Genomic DNA, 17398 nt, shown 5'->3' on the forward strand with positions numbered 1-17398 from the left:
CAGAAGTTTTCATGGCTTTGCTAACTCCATGCTATTAAATTTCTCTGAAGCTCTTTCCAAGTAAATCACAGAATACCAGGGACTTCTCAGTGCTAATTCAGTTACATGTCTTCACTGAGCTTGATTTACATATTTAATATGGCAAATTCTTCATCAAGTGTTCAATTTGTATACATAATACTGAACAGTCTGCTTCTATAAAATGCAGTAAGAATTACTTCACTACGTAATGCTTAGCAGTTGCTGTTTGTACAGTACTTCATCTAGGGCTGATGTACGTAAGTCAATAACAGGTTTATAAATTACTGCTAAAATACCCGCATAACCTCAATTATACGTTACATAAATTTCTTATAATTTCTGGAGTATGTGATAGAAAATGAGATCTTAATCACCTCACATTAGGTACTTCTTCAAAACATATTGCCTACTCTCATATTCCACTAATGACACAAACGCATTTTGTATATTTTGTACTGAAGATTTATTTGAGCTTGTTTTCCCTGCAAAAGGCACCATGAAAATTCTTATACTCTGTGCTAAGGGCAAAAATAGCAAAAAAAGTATTATCTCGACCTCCTGAAGGCTTAATGATGACAATTTTCATGAAATGGTAAAAGGATGTCTGCAGCTGTTGTATCAATACTCAAAATGTGCACATGCTCCAGTGATAGCAGGGAGCGCTGGCTAAGTGACTTCTAAGTTATAGATTACTCAGTAGGAAGTTTTCATTCAGATGAAAATCATCTTAAGAGATTGAGTTCAGACAGCTTTGCCTTTCATTCCTTTTTGAGACATCTGCAGAAAGTATTGGCAAATACCTGGAAGATTTCAGGTTTTGAAAACAGAAGACTAGAACATGCTGAACACTGAAGATGTGAGAGCTGTTACCAGCTCTTACAACGTGTAAAGGATAAAAAATAGGAAATACCACTCATACATTCAGATTTTGCATGAAAATATTATTTTTGTTATTATTTTCACCAACTTGGATGAAAATTGCTTGTAAAGACAGAAGAGGAGGGAAGTGTCCTCACAGCTCAGAAGTTTATTCTCTTGCCAAACTACAAGTGGCTTGGAATATTATATCTATGAGGTATCATATTCCCACTGATCTAAGACAGTTGCATAGGCCAAAAATGTTAAATTAAGGTCCTAGATGTGATTGAGTCTTTAAGGCGTTTAAAGACTTATCCTTTTTTAATCAAAGTTTTCAATAATTTTACTTTAAAGGAGGGTGGGAGGAAGTTATTTGACACAAAAAGTGAAGCTGATAGTGGCCAAATAATCTTTGATGGAATTTAATGCCAAGTTTTGACAGTTCAGTCTTAATAAGCTGTCTAAGAATAAAAGCATCAAGGTTTTACAGGTATGAGAAACATGAAGTATCTCCAGAAGTAATACAAAAAATATCTCTCATATACTGCAGGTCCTGTGGCTCTCTGATGGAGAAAAGTGAATCTGTTTGTGAAGTCTGTAAAAGTTTATTTGTTTATTTATAGAACTTTTTCATTCTGTGACCAGAGATTGAGATGTACTAATAAGATACTGTGGAGGGGAGAAGAAGAAAGGATTTGAACTCTAGAAACCAACTCTTTGAATCCTGCTTGGCATTCATCTTTTAGGAGCTAATGAAAGCCTAAATATATACACATCAAAAGCTAAATCCAAGTCTTTAAAAGATATTTTGTCATATGGAGTCTTTGCTTTCCCACTCATGGTATGAGGACAGTATGAGTGGTAAAGTTTTCTGTTACAGCATCCTGCAGACCTGATGGGTGACTCATGGCAAACAAGATCTGGTGTCGGGTGGTCAGTTTCCAGACAAACCATCTTCTTGGTCATGGAAAATATGCCATATAATAAAATTACCATTATGTATCTATTTTCTATCATAATCACAATCTTCTGACATATACTCATACAGGAAAATCCTGGCAATAATGTCTTTCTGGTATTGCAGGGACAGGAACTGGATGGACATACGGAAGCCTGTCTGAATGATGTTGTGCAGAAGAATACTTACTAATTCCATTTCTCTTCAAAGTTGGCAGGGCATGAATCAGATCTGGTCTACAAGGCATGATGCTGCACCAATGCACACAGATGGTAGCAATTTTCCCAAATGTGTGAGTTCCCATGCTAATAAAATCACTTTATTTATGATTTCTTCACACACTGCTTCAAGACCAGTGATTTCTGAGATGAAGTTAGAACATGACCATCTGTCACCCATCATAAGGATGTGTATAGAGTGGAGCAATCATGCAGCATCTGGTCAAAATATAATTTAAAAGACCAATAATGGATACTTAATTGGGAATATGATATGATAAAAGTTATCATATCATGACACAGGAATATATTCGAGCAAATCAAGTAACACATGCATGGGTTTTGTTCCAGCTGTAATATTCTGAAATCTCTACCAAACCAGACAAATTCTGAACTTCGATTTTTCTCAAGAGAAATCACATATCAGACCTACTAGGTTTCTTAACATGCTGAATACATGCCAAGTATCCAACTTATAAGATGTTTCCTTCTGTATCAGTCAATCACCAAGGAAAGGTGCACCAAGATAAAAGGTGCTTTAAAATTATGTGTACAACTTATTCCATTAAAACTGAAGGAAATTGCCTTTATGTAATTACTAGACTGACAGGCATATTTTTTATTAATAACTGATAGGATTTATTGCCAAGAATGAATTGCAGATACTTAATATACATTGGTGGTATTGATATAGAAAAAGGCATATTTTAAAATTATTCAGTGTAAAAGAATCCTCAAGTTTCTTTTGCATATTAATGTATTGAGTTTTCAAATCCAAGTCAGCTTTCCCTTGAGGAAAGAAAATTTCTTATTTGAAAAGAAACAAAAAAAAAGTCACTGATAACATATACATGACTGAAACAAAAATAAAATGTTTGTGTTCTGTGAAAACATAGAATCATAAAATCCCTAGTTTGGAAAAGACCATTAAGATCATCAAGTCCACCTGTACCTGTCTGCTACTAAATCATATCCCTACACACTTTATCTACCCATTTTTTAAATACCTCCAGGGATGGTGACTCAACCACCTCCCTGAGAAGTCTGTTCCAGTGCTTGATAACCCTTTCAGTGAAGAAATTTTTCCTAATGTCCAATCTGAAATTAACTCTGGTGCAGCTTGAAGACATTCCTTCTTGTGCCATCACCTGTTACTTGGGAGGAGAGACCAACACCCACCTCACTACAACCTCCTTTCAGGTAGTTGTAGACAGTGATAAGATCTCCCCTCAGCCTCCTCTTCTCCAGGCTAAACAACCCCAGCACTCTCAACCATTCCCGGTAAGACTTGTTCTCCAGCCCCTTCACCAGCTTCTTTGCTCTTCTCTGGACACTCTCCAGGACCTCAATGCCCTTTTTGTAGTGAAGGGCCCAAAACTGAGCTCAGTATTCGAGGTGCAGAGTGCAGGGGCTGAATCACTTCCCTGGTCAATAGGATCCTTGAAAACACATGGAGTATCTGTAGTTGGTCTTAAATACTGAACAGTGGTTCAGCCTATGAAAACACATACTGTTTGGATGATCTGTCGACCCTTGGCAGTATTTTGAAATTTACCTTTGTAGGACATGATTGCTGTTATATATATTTAGTTTAATATTAATTATGTGTAAAACACGACAGATTGCAGTACCTGCTAACTCACAGAGCCTCATGCTCTTCATGATACTGTATTAGCTTTCAAAGGCACCTGATCTGAATTATCAGACATCACATGATTAGAAGAGAATGTAAATAAGGACCTCCTTGAGGCAGCCCTGGAAATCTTAAAAAACATCTAGATAAGGAATGGAAGAGTGAATTATTACTTGGCAAGCAGAATCACATTATTATGACCCCACAAAACCTATTGAAAAATGTGCAGCAAGAATTGCACTGAGGGAACAGAAGTTTAAGGTCATACAGTGACTCTGATGCTAATTCAAGAGTACAGGAGAGCTTGATTTTTAGTCTCTCATGCTACTTAATAGTAACAGTTTCTTTATCAAGCCCTGAACATGTCAGACTACAATAGAAAAAAAAAAAAAATCAGTAACTGGAAAATCAGCTTCCTGCAAAGCATACACGGAGTTGCTTTTAGTGTCCTGAAGTACTCTCCCTAAGCTACTCCCAGAAATAGGCTTTTGCTCTACTAAGTTACTGCGGATTTACTTGCGAGTGTAGGCGGGGATGCTCTTTTCACTTTTCTTTCCCCAAATACACTAGGTTGACTGAGAAACAGTCACAATCTTTGTCTATTTTAATTTTCTTTCAGTATGTTTGGCTTTGTTATTTCTTCCTTTATACTGAACAGTGTCCAAGTGCCTCTTCTGCTGTTGGCTCCAGGAAACTAATTCTGCAAATCTGCGTGACATAGTCTTTCTCCAAAACAAATCTCTTTCAAATTAAACTCTCTGGAAACTAATCTCTCTATCTGCTCCACCTTGGTGAGGGTTTTTCTTTGCTGCCTTTAATTCAGCCATATAATCTGCTATGTATAGCCAAAGAAAATCATTTCTGTGGTCTCACTAGAGTGACTCAGGCTATCTCAGAATACATGTACTATTCTTCCTCCCTAAGCCCTTTCTCCCTTTCCTTTTTTCTTGTGGTAGATCTGATGTGACATGTGCAGAGCACCAAACTAAGCTGGGTGGTGGATTCTGTTCAGTGCTGTATCATATATGTGATGGTCCAGTGGTCACAGGCAGAAGACATTACCTTTGGTCTGAACAAGGACTGAAAAACCCTCAGACCAGACGTCTCTTCTTTTTGGCAGACTGTCATGCATGTACGAGTGACAAACAAATTGTCAAACACAAGGAGATGTTAAAAATGTCCCTATCTTTACACTGTCGTTCATAAAAAATGAGGTACAGAGTCAGACTTTCTGTTCTGTTCACACTGCAGTTTGGGGATTTGGCAAAGTCACGAAGGACTGTAAGAGCTACGACAAAAAAAAAAGAAAAGGGAGAATAAACAAATGAAAAAGTATGGCAGGAAAACAGGAAAAGTATTATTAAGTTGAAATATAGTGTTTCTATATGCTTTTTGCACAACAGCATATAACCAGTTTATTATTCTTGGAAGGAAGAAAGATGGAAAAGAAATAAGAACTCAGTATTGAGTAGTTTGTAGCATAAAACGAAGAAAGAAAAGAAGGAACAGTGTTGATCAGGTTCAGGCAGAAGCATTTCTGTTATTAGCAAAGACACCACTTATAATGACATTTCATCCTATTTCCATAGATACTGTATTTCCATAGATACCCACAGCTTCTTTTTCTTCCTCATTATTTTTTTTTTTTTTTTAATGACAATATCTTCTCTTAAAGACCCATGAATCAAATGTTAAGGAGGAAAACACTTTTTGTTAAAAGAGCACTTTGTAAAGCAGAGAATGAAAACAGCCTTGTTATGTGCAAAAAAATCATGGCATAGTTAACTGAAGATACTGCCAGAAATCCTAATGTCATGCACAATGACTAAACCTTATTGATTATTATGCGTAAGCTTCACCACTGCTCATAAAGTTAAAATCATATATACTTTTGACAGGTTGTTATGTGAAAATAGCATAGAGCAATATTAATAATATAGTATTATTCTACTGCTTCTGAAACTGTAACAACTCAGCAGGATTTCACTGTACCATTGCTAGAGCCAGAAGAAAGAATGAAGAATATCTCTGTTCTGGAAAAGCAGAAAACTTTTTTTCAGAGGTAACAGAGAGTGCAGAGAAATGCAGGGGCTGGTAAGGTCCCTGCTGAAACCTTAAGAACAACAAAGTAGTAGACTACCTCTGCACTGAGATAAGATGATAACACCACGAGCTGGGTTTGTGGCAAATGTCAAGTATGAAAAATTAGTTTCCTTTCTCAGATAGTTCTGAGTTTTTATTAGCTTCTCTGTATCTATTTTCTTTGTTCTTGTAGGGTACCTTCAGCTGGATCAAATATAATGCTGCTGAATACTTTTTTAGTTATATGCCCATCCATCTTATTTTGCCTAGCACTCTGGTTAAAATAAAACTCTTTTTATTTTGTTTTTTTTTTTTAAACACCTCATTTATTTTTTATTTTGTTTTTTTTTTTTAGATTATTATTTCAAGAATGTTTTCAGTGCTGAACTGCCCTTATCACATAACCTCAGAAATCTTTCCTGTCTGCGGGTAAGTGACACAGTGGTAGTTTCTTTATCCTCTTCCTTGCTCCTTTTCTTAAATGGCTTCAACTTTTTAGCATATCTAACAGGGACTAAAGGCTTATTGACCTCGTTAATAGATCTAAATCATTGTGAAACTAACTCTTTTGTTTCTTTACAAGCAAAACAAAGCAAGGCTGATTTCCTCATCAGGCATATTTTGAGCCCTTAATTTGGATCACACGTTCAGCTTTGGCAAAATTCATTGTTACTGTTCCTTTTAAATCTTTTGCCTCCCCAGCATCTCTGGATAAATTTCAGACCCTCAAGCATCAGCACCTGGATAAATCATGGAAATGTTCAAGCTTTAAATCTGGGCTTTATTGTCATCAGCAACCTGTCTGGTCTCCAGAAATCTCAAGAAATACAAGACTAATTCTGATCATCTAGGACTGAATTCTTCCTATAATTTCCTATCTTGAGTTTGTTTGGATTCGTTTTTAAAGGAAGAGATTCCAGCATTCTGCTGGATTTCAAAGATCAATGAATGACATGTGCCTTCATACTCACTGTTTTAAAGCACAGAAATCCTTGATTTTCTGCACCTTTTCTAAGCATTAATATTTTCATGACTGATTCAAAATGCTTCATATCAAGAGCAGAATTAACATAATAGGAGTTCCTCTAGAACTGCTATATAAGGATCTCCACTATGCTCTGAACAAGATATTAATGAAGTACACACATATTTACTGGGAATACTGCCATCCTGTGTTGTTTTGTTTTGGTTTTTTTTTTACTTTTAACATAATATCTCTATAACTGAAACCTCAAATGAACCTACTGTGATAACTCTTTTTTGTTTTGTAACTGATGCAAAAAAACCTCCCTGAGAAAACGTATGTGAAGAAACAGGTTCTGAACAGGGACTTGGATTCTGCTGTTAAACCCTAAAAGAAATTTAAAGGCTGTACTGCTCCACATCCTGTATATTTTAGTCATACAATATTTTTGGTTGATTTATGCTCTCTATTTTGATGAAATTCACCAGTTGCTGAAACTGATTGTTCATATGAGTAAGAAGCGAGAGTCACTACAGCTATGATTATTTCCATAAGATAGTATTAAGAATAATGCCATGTTTTGGAAAACTGTTTTGGAAATCAGATGAATCTATAGTTTTCTGTTATGATTGGTAGATGCTAATAATATGCTCACTTTTATTTTCTTGGTTTCATTACCCATTTTTGCATATTTTCCATTTTATTCAATATGTAATAATTTTTTATTATTTATTTATAATGTAGTGGTTGTATTTTGTCTTTTATAGAGCTAAAGGATTGATTAAGGAAGAATCTTGATACACAGCAATATGATTCATGTAAGAAAATTGTTTGATTCCTGCGACTTCCTGTCTTATATTTGAATCTGACAGAAAGTAGAAATCTCACAGCAATTTGAATTTCCTTTTGTAAATACCTCAATTCTTTGCTCTGTTTGATGATCTATTCAGTATTTTCACTAATTCCACCGAAACACAGGAGAACTCTACATGGTCCCAAGCTCTTGAATCTTGTATACATTTTGCACAGAACTGACCTACATGCATGTAGAGTGTAAGCTTATAAGCATATTGTGCTACTAGGAAATCCACCTTTAAAAATCTTAATTTCCATGCTAGCTAAAATAGCCAAAAATCTAACATGTTTTTGCCATATAATTACTTGCATATTTTATCACCACAAACTGTTATTACAAAAATGTAAAGAAAATACAATGTTGGGAAGAAAAACTGGGTTTTTTTCTGTGTTACGTAGGAGAAGATGACTCCTCAAAGGGAAGTTTGCTCTCTTGAGGAGCTTCAAAAGAGTGACTTCTGAGCACTTATGTAATAAATTTTGCTACTCTTTAAACAATGTTAATTTGAAATTTTATGTAAATGCAAGCACAAGTGTTCCACGAAGATCTATGAAAAACAATATTAGGCACTTTTAATTAGAATTGATGTGAGGTTTCGTGCTTAAGCCAGAATTTTATGCTTAGTCCAGGAAACAGCAAAGTTATTTCATTGGTAACCACACCACGTAAGTAGCCAGTATCCTCCCAAAATGATCGCTAGCTTTAGGAGGTGACATGAAAAGATCTACCAATCAGCATGGCCCTGAGCAGAATGCTTTGGTGATGTCCCTAGAGAATCCTAGCTGAAGTTCCTGAGAGTATTCTAGGAGTAGATCAGCAGCCGCCCACCTTTATTTGCAGGAATTTAAAAAACCCTCTCTTTTTAATCACAGCATTCTTGAAATCAAAATGTTAAAGTACCACCATATACTGTTATCCCAACTCAGTAACACAGGTGATTTCATATGTAAAAGTCTTACCTAACTGCTGTTTATTCTGTGCTGTAAAAGCACAGAATGTGTCTTTCTTACCGGTTATGTAATAAAATTCAAAGTCATTATTTAATACCTCACTTGCTTTATTATATGATATTTCCTGTGGAAGAATGCAAATGAGTCAAGCTCAGAAAATAAGCACTGCCATACTGCCTGGGGAGACACAACATTTCCACAGATGACTTGAATATCAGCAGATTAGCACCAACATCGCAGAAATTCAGGTGTTACTGAAAGGTGTTCCAGATAATGCCATGAAGGGAGAAGTAAAGGAAGAAAAAACCCAAGCATTTTTCACCTATGCAACAATGGTTATCTCAGAATGAAAAATGACTCCAAGGAGATGACAGATTAACAGTTGAATAGGTTACAAGATTTTGAAACAATCAATCTTTATACTGACATTTTCAAGTGGTAAATGAAGGGAAGAAAGCATGTTCCCCACAAATTTGAAACTTATTTTTATTTCATTTTCTGTTATCTCTTCTTGTCCAAAGTAGCGTACGTTACCTTTTTTTCCCCCCAATTCTCCTAAATATTAATAGGGCAAGGAAACTTTCATCCACATTTCCTAAAAAAAAAAATTCTAAATTTGAAGGAAAAACTTACTAGTTTTTTTTCAAATCTAGCCAAAAATCTAGAGGGCCGATGTGAATTTTTTACATGCAGAAATGAATACATGAGTAGGTATCTCATGAGTTTAGACACCGGCTGTGGTTTATGACATCAGATTTGTTACTGAAGTTTATGCATTTACCTAAACACATTACTTTTTTCTGCTCACAGAGTCCTACAAGGCTATGAATCATTTTGAAGAAGGACAAAAAATGTGAAGGAACACTTGAATTCTGGAGAAACAGAAGATATGGTGTAACCAGTATGCTGGTTTTCCTTCTGAGTACCTCAAATCGAGACTTGAATGAAGAGATGAATGCATGAATACCCTTCACAGAATCACAGAATCACAGAATCACAAGGTTGGAAAGGACCCATTGGATCATCGAGTCCAACCATTCCTAACACTCCCTTAAACCATGTCCCTAAGCACTTCATCCACCCGTTCCTTAAACATCTCCAGGGAAGGTGACTCGACCACCTCCCTGGGCAGCCTCTGCCAGTGCCCGATAACTCCTTCCGTGAAGAATTTTTTTCTGATATCCAACCTGAACCTCCCCTGGTGGAGCTTCAGGCCATTCCCCCTTGTCCTGTCACTTGGGAGAAGAGCCCAGCTCCCTCCTCTCCACAACCTTTCAGGTAGTTGTAGAGAGTAATAAGGTCTCCCCTCAGCCTCCTCCTCTTCTTCTTCTTTCAGTTGCATTCACAGAAATACAGTGGCTCTCAGAGAGATATCTCGAGGCAGCAGGTAAATAACCTATTCTGATCCCGCTATCGATTCTGATGTCATGTATTTGCAATGCTGTACCCCAGAATGACAGCTTCACAGGCAACAAGAGCTCTCACAGAAACGCATATATTCCCACACTTAAAAATAGATTCTGCCTTCATACCACGTAATGGCTCCAAACTGGCAGTTCTCTCTCCCTCATGGAAATCTTTCTTTGTTTGTGGGTTATTGACCCGATGGGCTCTAATAGGAGTTCTTTGGAGAGGGTCAATCTATTTTGCCGGTCCAGCTGCACCCAACACGCCGCCTATTTGCCCTCTGCAGCGCTGGGGCCCTTCAGCAAGTCCCGATGCTGACAACACCGGCAAAAAAACCTTATCAACTTTAGCAAAGTTACCCCCTTGTTTGCTTTTAAGCATGCTTCTTTTTGACTTTTTTCCTCTAACCACAATCATTATTGTTTTGGCAGAAACTTTGTCTGAAAATAGAGGAAAAAAAAGCCAGGAGCAGCTACTGCTTTTCCGCGCCTCAGCTTGGGGGGGATGAAAGAGGAGAATGCCCTGGAGCCGGGGGGAAGCGAGGCCCGAAGCTGCCCTCGGATCTCTTTATATGATTATCATCATATAAAATACAAATTTTCACAAACTTGTTTTAAATCACATGTATATAGTGTAAGCATTATTAAGGAGATAAATAGATCTCCTTAATATATCTATCTACTTGGAGAACAAGTCTTATGAGGAGAAGCTGAGAGAGCTGGGGTTGTTTAGCCTGGAGAAGAGGAGGCTGAGGGGAGACCTTATTACTCTCTGCAACTACCTGAAAGGAGGTTGTGGAGAGGAGGGAGCTGGCCTCTTCTCCCAAGTGACAGGGGACAGGACAAGGGGGAATGGCCTGAAGCTCCGCCAGGGGAGGTTCAGGTTGGATATCAGAAAAAAATTCTTCACGGAAGGAGTTATCGGGCACTGGCAGAGGCTGCCCAGGGAGGGGGTCGAGTCACCTTCCCTGGAGGTGTTTAAGGAACAGGTGGATGAAGTGCTTAGGGACATGGTTTAAGGGAGTGTTAGGAATGGTTGGACTCGATGATCCAATGGGTCCTTTCCAACCTTGTGATTCTATGATTCTATGATTCTATGACGTACTAGAGACATGAGATTGTATCATAGAATACTTTTAGGGCTTGCAACTACATCATAGAATTGTTTAGGCTGCAAAAGACCTTGAAGATCTATGAGTCCAACTGTAAACACTGCCAAGTTCACCACTAAACCACATCCCTAAGCACTACATCTATGTGTCTTTTAGATACCTCCAGGTACGGTGAACCAACAACTTCCCTGGACAGCCTGCTCCAATTCTTGATAATCCTTGTTTCTAAATGTGGTTGGAATCACAGAAATTGAGCTCATTATCTTTATTTTCAAAAAAAAATACATAAAGACAAAAAAATTGTTAGAGAGAAATTATAGCAGTTAATGACGCAAGTTAGAAAAGTTAAGTTAGGAACAATGTCTAGGAAAGCTGCTAATAAGAGAAACACCCACTATTCAGGGTGATTTTATCAACTATTGCTGAACAAGTCAGGAATTCAAGAAATGTATCTCAGGAAAGAAACATAACGAAGTCTCCAGTTGGAGGTCTATAACAGCCTCCTTTTAAATCCCCGTTTTGCAGCTTTGTCAAAGGAGTTGACCTTTAAGTAATGTACGGAATATACAGAGGTAATGTATCAAATTAAACAGATTTCCTGTTTTTAACACATGACATTTAAATATTCTTTTTATTGAACAATTTATAAAACTTTTACAGAATACTGAAAATTTTGGAGACTTCACAAATGTTAATCTTATAATTAACAGTCAAGGACATACTTCCTTTGCACATGCAAGACGGTGATATTCCAAATGTATCACTATGAACTTTACAGTTATAGACAACCATCTGCCTTCATGCTAAAACAGAAGCATTTTTTTTTTTCCAGTCATGTGTAGGAGTTTCATAGTGAAGCACATACAACAATTTAGCTAATAAAGAACCATCATGAAGGAAAGAATGATGCATTTTATATTAAAGCTAAAAAGCTTATTTATCCAGAAGGGAAACAGAATAAAGATAGCTCACTGTACACTACTTACCCTTCACTATATTCCCTATCTACACAATTCTCCCCTGACCTAGCACTCACTGCTCAGTAATAAGGATTAAATTTACACTGGCAGCAAATTTTCCATGCTGCATTTAATTTTTTTTTAAATAAAGATTGTAGCAACTTCTCATTTCCAGATGAATTTGGTAATTTGTAGTAAAAAAATCTACCAACATTAAAGGAACTGAGGATTCAGATGGTTGCACATATAAGCTTTAGATTAAATCCTCACTTTGTATACTTTGGCATACATCCAGTGTTGACTTCTTCAATGTGACTTCCACAAATATTCGTAACTTTCCATTTCCTTAGAAAAATGGAAATAGGTTTCCACTTTTCAAAATCATCATTTAAGGACACTTCAAGTTTCAGGGGTATCTGACTCTTTAGAGTAAATACACTGTATATTGAAATAAACTGACTTAGCCTTATGTATCCGTAACGACACTTATGACATGCGCATACTTCTCATAAGGGCAGAACAAGCTGTTGGAATGGGAAAATGCGATGTTGTATATAATAAAATGCTATCAAGTTGAACCACTTAGCTTAGATAATTACATTCAGAAATATGCAGCTGTTAGTAAGAAACTAAGTGGTGTATCCTAACCCAGATACGAAATAAGCAAATGCACACATTCTAATGAAGCCAAGATGCCTACACACGGTGTGGACATTACAGTGAGGGTTCGTACAAGCCACCAGACCAGAAAGAGTGAGCGGATAAGGCCCTTTACAGGCAGATAGGCACAGCATCATGTCTGCAAGCCCTGCTCCTCTTGAGGGACTTCGACCAGCCCGATATCTGTTGGAGGGACAACACCGGAGGGTCTAAACAATAAAGGAGGTTTCTGGAATGCATTGATGACAACATCCTTCTCCAAGTGACAGAAGAACTGAAGAGAAGAGGTGCTATGCTGGACCTTGTTCTCACCAAAAAGGAAGTGTTGGTGGGAAATGTGAAACTCGAGGGAAGCTTTGGCTGTAGCGATCATGCCACAATGGATTTCAAAACTCTCAGGGCAGCAAGGAGTGCACACAGCAAGTTTACTGCCCTGGACTTCAGGAGAGCAGACTTTGGCCTCTTCAAGATCTGCTTGGTAAAGTACCATGGAATAAAGCCCTGAAGGACAGAGAGGCCCAAAAAAGCTGGTCAGTCTTCAAGGATCTCCTTCTCCAAGCTCAGGAACGACTCATTCAGACAAAGAGGAAGTCAAGCAAAACCACCAGGAGACCTGCATAGATGAACAAGGAACTCCTGGACAAACTTAAATACAAAAAGTAAACCTACATAGGCTAGAAGCAAGGACAGGTATCTTGGAAGGAATATGGAGAAATTGTCCCAGCAACCAGGGATCAAGTTAGAAAAACTAAAGCCCTGATAGAATTAAATCTGCCCAGAAATGTCAAGGGTGACAAGAAAAACTTCTGTAGGTACATAGGTGATAAAAGGATGGTGGCGGAAATTGTGGACCTTTTCCAGAAGGAAATGGGAGACCTGGTTGCCCAGGATATGGAGAAGGCTGAGGTATTTGATAAGTTTTTTGCCTTTGTCTTCACCAGCAAAGGCTCAAGCCACACTGTCCAAGTCACAGAAGGCAAGGGCAGGGACTGTGAGAATGAAGAACAGCCCCCTGCAGGAGGATCGGGTTCAAGATCTTCTAGGGAACCTGATGGTGCACAAGTTCATGAGACCTAATGAGATGCATCCGCAGGTATGACTTGGCAAACCAAGTTGCTAAGCCAGTATCCATCATACTTGAGAAGTTGTGGCAGTTTGGTGCAGTTTCCGTTGACGGGAAGAGGGGAAACATGACCCACATTTTTAAAAAAGGCAAAAAGGAAGATTTGGGGAACTGCAGATCAGTCAGAGAAGCAGATCCTCCTAGAAACTCTGCTGAGGGACATGGAGAGGGGATAAAAGAGTGGAAATTTAGATTAGATAATAAAAAGATATTTTTATTGTGACAAAGGTGAGAGACTGGAACAGGTTGTCCAGAGAAGTCATGGATGACCCATCCCTGGAGGTTTTCAAGGCCAGGTTGGATGGGGCTTTGAACAACCTGATCCAATGCATGATGTTCCTGCCTATGGCAGGGGAGTTGGATCTAGGTGATCTTTAAGGTTACATCTGACCCATAGCATTCTACGATTCTCTGATTAAGAAGTACATTTACTGAATTGTACAGTTATACATCACGATTAAAAAAGATCACAGCTATATTAAAGATAAAGGAGTCAAGAGACCATTTGCTTATTGGAATAAAGTTCTGGATTGCATAATTGATCGTTTACTTTCTCCTTTGCAAGTTCTATTGTAAATAATTATAAAATAATTACAGAATTCCTTATCTTTTGTAATTATGAATTCTTTCCACAGTTCGTGAAGAACTGGTCCCTGAATATCAAAGATTTATAATGATAGTTCAGTTGGGCAATTTCTGGTCTCATTACACTAAATTATCAATCTCATTGAAACTTTAGAATTAAATAAAATCACATTAAGCTTCAGTGTCTTTGCAGCTGCTGCATAGAGGATATAAGAAATTTGATCCTGTTGTATATAAAAATACAAGGTGACAACACATACCTGGGGCTGTAACTGCCCCAGTGAGCTGCCGATGAGCCTGTAACATACCACAGCCCTAAATGACCCAGGAGCACTAAGCACAAAGCAAGAAGCTGTTCCCTGTGTTGACATTGGGTTGTACAGAGTAAAAGCAGAGCTCTGAGAAAATAAGAACTCTTTCATTTGTGTTCTCCACACCAAGGGGAAAAAGAAGATAAATGGTTTTCTTCCAGTGCCAGAACTATTAAAAGACATCCTATGCAGAAAAATGGATTGCTGTTAAAATCTCATCATCAAGCATGCCTGCAAGATTCGGCAAAGCAAATGGCACCTCTTCTAATTTTAGAAAAAAAAGGAAATGGAGTCTCATGGAAATGAGACTCTCAGACATTAAAAGGATGATATGATCATATAGCTGAAGTTATATTCCCAAAAGGAACTACTTGTTTAATTTTTTTTTAAGGCTTGTATTCTGATTTTATTGAATGGAATTTCTACCATCGTGTGTAACATAGGATGCTTCAGTCCTAATCATCAGAGATTTGGTTACAATTGTGGCTTATCGTCATAGTCACCTGGTTTAAATTTGTTGTGCAGGTAGTCGTAATTTAGTCACACACAAAATTATTTTCACGCACAATTTTTGAGACAAATCACAGAGAGAGAAAGAGAGAGAAAGAAGGTGACTACTTCTTTAACACAGGTAAGATAAATATGTTCAAATTCCCTTGGAAATGTAGTTGGAAGACGGTAAACTCATCTCATTGTAAGAACTGAGCAGGCCTGTACTGGTTAAGTTTCAAAGGAGAGAATGGCTTAGGATGATATATTTTTGAATGAACGACTCAAAACTGGCTGTTTCAGTCAGCGATCCAGAAGCTGTTTCCACCAGTCTGTGGCACAGGTTGGTAAGTATTATACGATTCAAAAAGATTGCTTTATTAAAAACACCAAACCACAGAAGACTTCTAGAGACTGACAGAGCGAACGGAAGATATGAGGAGGTCAGAAGAAGGCAGCAATCAGACACTGGTAGATGGCACCAGTGGAGTTCAAACAAGGTGTCACTCAATGGAGTGGTTGCGCATATGTACTATTATGGGCTATTACGACAGATATCTGTCAAACTCCTGCTTAGGTATAACGTTGTTTACTCCTGGCATAACTCTTGGGAAAAGCCAAAACATGCTCCTGTCCAAAATACCACAGATTACACCAATACAAAGGATTCCCACTGCATTCTTTGGAAGGTAGAAGGGAATTCTGGCACATAGAAGGTATGTAAATAAAAATTAAACATTTTATTGAAATATTAAAAATACTTCATTAAAACACAAACATAATGGTAACTAAATCTGTTATCTTTGAAGGAAACTCACTTGTTTGGTTCTACTGTTTTATGATACACCTCACACTGCTACCATGTATTGAAAGCAAATACAAGGAGTACGCCCAAACACCAAATGCTTAGAAGATATTCTACGCAAGTCATGTCACTTTTTTTTCAGCTCACAGTCACTGATGGCTTTAACATGTAGAGAGTATAACAGCCTAATTTCAGACAGTAATACCACATGATGTTAGCTCAGATATACCAGCAGTCTGGCAAAGGGCATTTTTAGCTTTAGTTGCTTGCATTTCATACCATGGCAAGTTCATTAGGAGGATGTTACGGTTATATAACCATGATGTAGACTTTTTGTTTTGTTCTCTTCCTGTACACCTGTAATGCCCTTTAATGCTATGAGAATTATCCACTGCCATTTATAACCCACTGTACCTTAAAACTAGAACAGTTTTTGAGGCCAACTATAAAATCTGTCAATTAAAAAAATTCTGAAAAATACGAATTCCAAATAATTAAAATTACAAAAATAAACCCTAGTAATTATCAACCAGTTTGTCATATAGCCTTGATTCTTTTTACAAATAAATCAAAGTTGTTCAAATAATTATTTTTTATTCAAATTCTAATTAAATTATGTTCATTTGACTAATCTGTGCTTTCTGAGCAACAGTAGTACAATAGAAGTATAAATAAGCTGTGGGGTTAAAAATAGCTTATTTTAACAAAAGACCAAGCACAGTGGTGAAAAAATCCCAGTCCATAGAAATGGAAAATACATAATTTTACTTTCTTCTGTCCCAGAAATACTGTAATGCATAACATGCATTAACACTGTACACAACAATCTACACAAATAATAGAATATTTTTTCCGTCAGCTGAATCCTGCAACTCTTTCCAGGGAACCTGATGGATATATCTTATCTTAAGCAGCAATTAAGTATTTTTCCAAATACCTTAATGAATCTACTCCTGGGTTACCAACAGTAAGTGGAATGAGAATCAGAGAAACGTGATGGTCATTACCTTTTCCCCCTTTTCAGCTCTAAAGAAGCATAGGACTTGCATTTCAAACTTAATAGAGAAAGACTGAAGCAGAACTACCTTTTTCGCAGAACCGACCAGTGAAATGTAATGGGCAGTCGCACTGAAACGAAGTAGCCCCAGTAGGCAGAGAGAGAGGATGACATGTCCCTCCGTTATGGCACAGTCCTTCCTGGCATACAGACGGCAATTCAGGGGAAATCTGAGAGGGCACAGCGAGCTTAGGCAACTCAGGCACATCAGAAGAAAACACGGGGAATGCCGTTGACACATGTGTGGATACAGGAATCCTGAAAGACAACACATCAAACCCAAATAACCATGAGACTTCATTTTCCCAATACACTTCAGTTTCATTTAAAAATGGGAGGTGTTTTCTGTTT

At 37.6% G+C, this 17398-nt stretch overlaps 1 protein-coding gene across 3 annotated transcripts in view; it reads right to left on the bottom strand.

The window, feature by feature from the left end:
• Nucleotides 1–17398, bottom strand: part of EYS (eyes shut homolog) — an 880825-nt gene that overhangs the window by 190642 nt on the left and 672785 nt on the right. For all 3 annotated transcript variants that reach the window (XM_054063979.1, XM_054063978.1, XM_054063977.1), the window contains one exon: nt 17076–17305. In XM_054063979.1, coding sequence (XP_053919954.1) covers nt 17076–17305 — 230 coding nt within the window. The remainder of the gene's footprint in view (nt 1–17075; nt 17306–17398) is intronic.

The sequence above is a fragment of the Cuculus canorus genome, chromosome 3 (assembly GCF_017976375.1).
Source record: "Cuculus canorus isolate bCucCan1 chromosome 3, bCucCan1.pri, whole genome shotgun sequence".
Classification (NCBI taxonomy): domain Eukaryota; kingdom Metazoa; phylum Chordata; class Aves; order Cuculiformes; family Cuculidae; genus Cuculus; species Cuculus canorus.